Genomic DNA, 3,175 nt, shown 5'->3' with positions numbered 1-3,175 from the left:
GGTGGAATTTACGCAGCTCATTTACACACTTTTCCTGAAGATAGAAGAGTTTGTTGAATCTGGCGTGACATGTTCGTACGAACCCTTCGTACGAACAAAAGTAAGAGAAATTTAGGATAAGAATACGAACATGTTCTTGCATGAGGCCCAATAAACCCTAGAATGAGGCTCGCTGCTTCGTTGAGAGGATGAAAACCTTAGCAGCCACAGGTCTTTTGGTGTTCCTGTGAGACTTAACTTTGACCGGAGTTATGCGTAAAAACAAAAATGCCCTGCGCTCGTACTCACTTGTGAAAGATCTTGGTCCTCTTGTCGCTTGAGAAGTTCTCCAGCTGCAGTGACTCCTGGGTGAGGAAGGCCACAGCCAAGTGAAAGTAGTTGTTCCACAGCTGAGCCCAATAAAGTCAGGGAGACAGACAGTGAGTGTGGAGGGGAGGGGACAGGAGATTATTTAACTCGCAGCTCAAAGCTCGTTTTACAACAATCTTATTCAGCGCTAGACAGTGTGGGCAGGAAAGCTTTATGGTTTCATTAAATCAAAAGCTTTAGATGAGATGGTTACAGTTCTTTGCCGGGAAGCTGTCCAAGTGGATGAAGTGCTTGTTGATTTAGGCCAATGTCATCTACAGCACACTCTCAATCAGACAACGGCGGGAGCTAAAGAAAATCTACAGCTCGTTTTGCCCCAACTGCTGCGAAGCATCYATGTATACATATGAAATAAGACTCTTTACAATCATTAGAATTTTAAGTTTGGAACACATTATTTTTAAAAAAAAGAGAAACCAACCGATTTCTGTAAAAAAATAAATAAATAATAAAAACAGTTTTAAGTGCAGTTAGTCACACTAAAACAGCTACATTTACATAATAAATTCACAGAGGCTTTAAAAGCTCGGAGGAGCTTAGTTGACAACATTCTTTCATGTTTCGACATTTACAAAACAAGACGTTGCTCTATTCAAAGATGAAAAGGTTAAAATATTCTGCATTCAGCATAAAACTGCTCGCCATTACAGAGTAACTGATGCTCTCCATCTGCAGTTTAGTAAATTCCAAACGGTAATGCATCGTTGACTAAAAGTACATTGTGTCTGAGCACCACTGAAGCAAAGCCATTTAGATGTTTAAAATCTGAGCAGCACTTACCTGTAGCTCAAAGTTGGTTTGATCCAGAAATTTCTTGTTCAGCACTGCTGCATACTGACTAATAGCTCGAAGGAAAACTCTGGAAAAAAAGAGAAAAGTATAAAGAATTAGTCTTTCGAAGTTTAGTCTGCAAAGTTTTCTGTACTTCCTCATTTATCTTCAGATTTTAGTTTTAGATTTGCGCTCCAACCCTTTTGAAATTGTGGTTTGTATTATGAACCTATTATTTGGTAAGACTGAAACAACTCAAAGCCACACAAAATCCAAGCACATTCCACTTTCACATTTCAGCTCATGTAAATAAAGTGGTTTGAGCAGAGCTGCAACAACTGTTTCATCTTTCTGTTTGGCAGATTTACAAGTTAAACCTGATCTGAACATCTACATATTTACACACTTAGGTCTATATCTATTTGGACACTGAGAAAAAGTTATATATTTTACCTGTTTACTGAAACATATTCAAGTTATAAATATAGAATGGACTTGGACATGAAGTCCAGACTTTTTAGTTTTCATTTGAGAGTATCCACATTAAAACTGGATGAAGGGTTCAGGAGTTCAGCTCCTTAACATGTGCCACCCTGTTTATAAAGGGACCAAAATTAATTAGACAACTGACTCAAAAGCTATTTCATGGGTAAGTCCTTTGTTATGTCATTCTCAATGAAGCAGATAAAAGGCCTGGAGTTGATTTAAGGTATGATGCTTGCAATTTGAAGATTTTGCTGTGAAGAAAACGTGATTAAAGAAGATCTTCATGCAGGTGAAACAAACGGTCCTTAAGCCGCAAAAACAGAAAGAAAGAAAAAACATTGAGAAATTGCTGCAATAGTAGTAGTTGCAAAGTCCTGAGAAGGAAAGAAAGCACTGGTGAACTCATCACTGCAAAAAGACCTGGATGATCGCAGAATCATTTTCATGGTGAAGAGAAACCCCTTCACAACAGCCAACCAAGTGAACAACACTCTCCAACAAGTAGGTGTATCAATATCCAAATCTACTGCATGAAAGTAAATATAAAGGGTTCAGTGCACGCTGTAAGCCTCAAGAATAAAAAGGCTAGATTGGATTTTGTTTRATAAAAACATTTAAAAAAGCCAGCACAGTTCTGGAAGAACATTCTTTGGACRGATGAAACTRAGATCAACCTCCATCAGAATGATGGAAAGTAAAAAATATAAATACAGACACAGTCTATATTAGTGCTGAGCATAGGTTAAGCATTTTAATCACAATAAATCTTAAGACATTTTTGCAATTAATCACGATTAATCTTAAATAATGTGTACGTTTGTATGTTACAGTAAACTTCATGTGTGAGACACTATGGAATTATTTTATTTTATTTTATTGTGTTTTAATTTGTCTATATTAGTGCTGAGCATTGGTTAAACATTTTAATCACAATAAATCTTAAGACATTTTTGCAATTAATCACGATTAATCTTAAATGATGTGTACGTTTGTATGTTACAGTAAACTTCATGTGTGAGACACTATGGAATTATTTTATTTTATTTTATTGTGTTTTAATTTTTTTATCTTCCTACTGCTTATCTCATATTGGATTTTTTTTTCTTCATTTGGAATGACATTTTTATGCACTAAATGACTTCATGATTCAAAGACGTTTAGAGCATTTTTCAGGTACTATTTTTTTATTTAAAAAAGATGCGATGTATTTTCAAACACTTCAAACAAATAAGGCAAAGCAAGCCTGCCTTGCCTTTTTCCTCCTACACACGGATCAGACAACAAAGGCTTTCACTGGTTGAGGTGACAATGCCTTTCTAAAACCAATAATGATCAAAAACCTGCCCACCTGCCAAGACCACTGGATCTGTGTGTTCATAGCCAGTGAATGGAGATAAATATAAAAAAATAAAAAACAGCATTACGCACGTTAAAAAAATTAGCGCCGTTAAGCATCTGCTGCATTAACGTGATAATGAAATTCACATGTCCATCACCATATACATATACATACATACATACATACATACATACATACATACATACATAC

At 36.0% G+C, this 3,175-nt stretch overlaps 1 protein-coding gene across 1 annotated transcript in view; it reads right to left on the bottom strand.

Moving 5' to 3' along the window:
* The window catches only part of dock1 (dedicator of cytokinesis 1), a 242,473-nt gene that overhangs the window by 68,419 nt on the left and 170,879 nt on the right, over positions 1-3,175 (bottom strand). The window contains exons 30-31 of the mRNA XM_014007051.1: positions 1,150-1,228; positions 289-389 (exon numbers count right to left, since the gene is read on the bottom strand). Of these exons, the coding sequence (XP_013862505.1) occupies positions 289-389; positions 1,150-1,228 (180 nt within the window). The remainder of the gene's footprint in view (positions 1-288; positions 390-1,149; positions 1,229-3,175) is intronic.

The sequence above is a fragment of the Austrofundulus limnaeus genome, unplaced genomic scaffold (genome assembly GCF_001266775.1).
Source record: "Austrofundulus limnaeus strain Quisiro unplaced genomic scaffold, Austrofundulus_limnaeus-1.0 Scaffold39, whole genome shotgun sequence".
In the NCBI taxonomy this organism is placed as follows: Eukaryota; Metazoa; Chordata; class Actinopteri; order Cyprinodontiformes; family Rivulidae; genus Austrofundulus; species Austrofundulus limnaeus.
The sequence above is the reverse complement of the archived record's forward strand: the minus strand, read 5'-3'. Positions and strand labels throughout refer to the sequence as shown.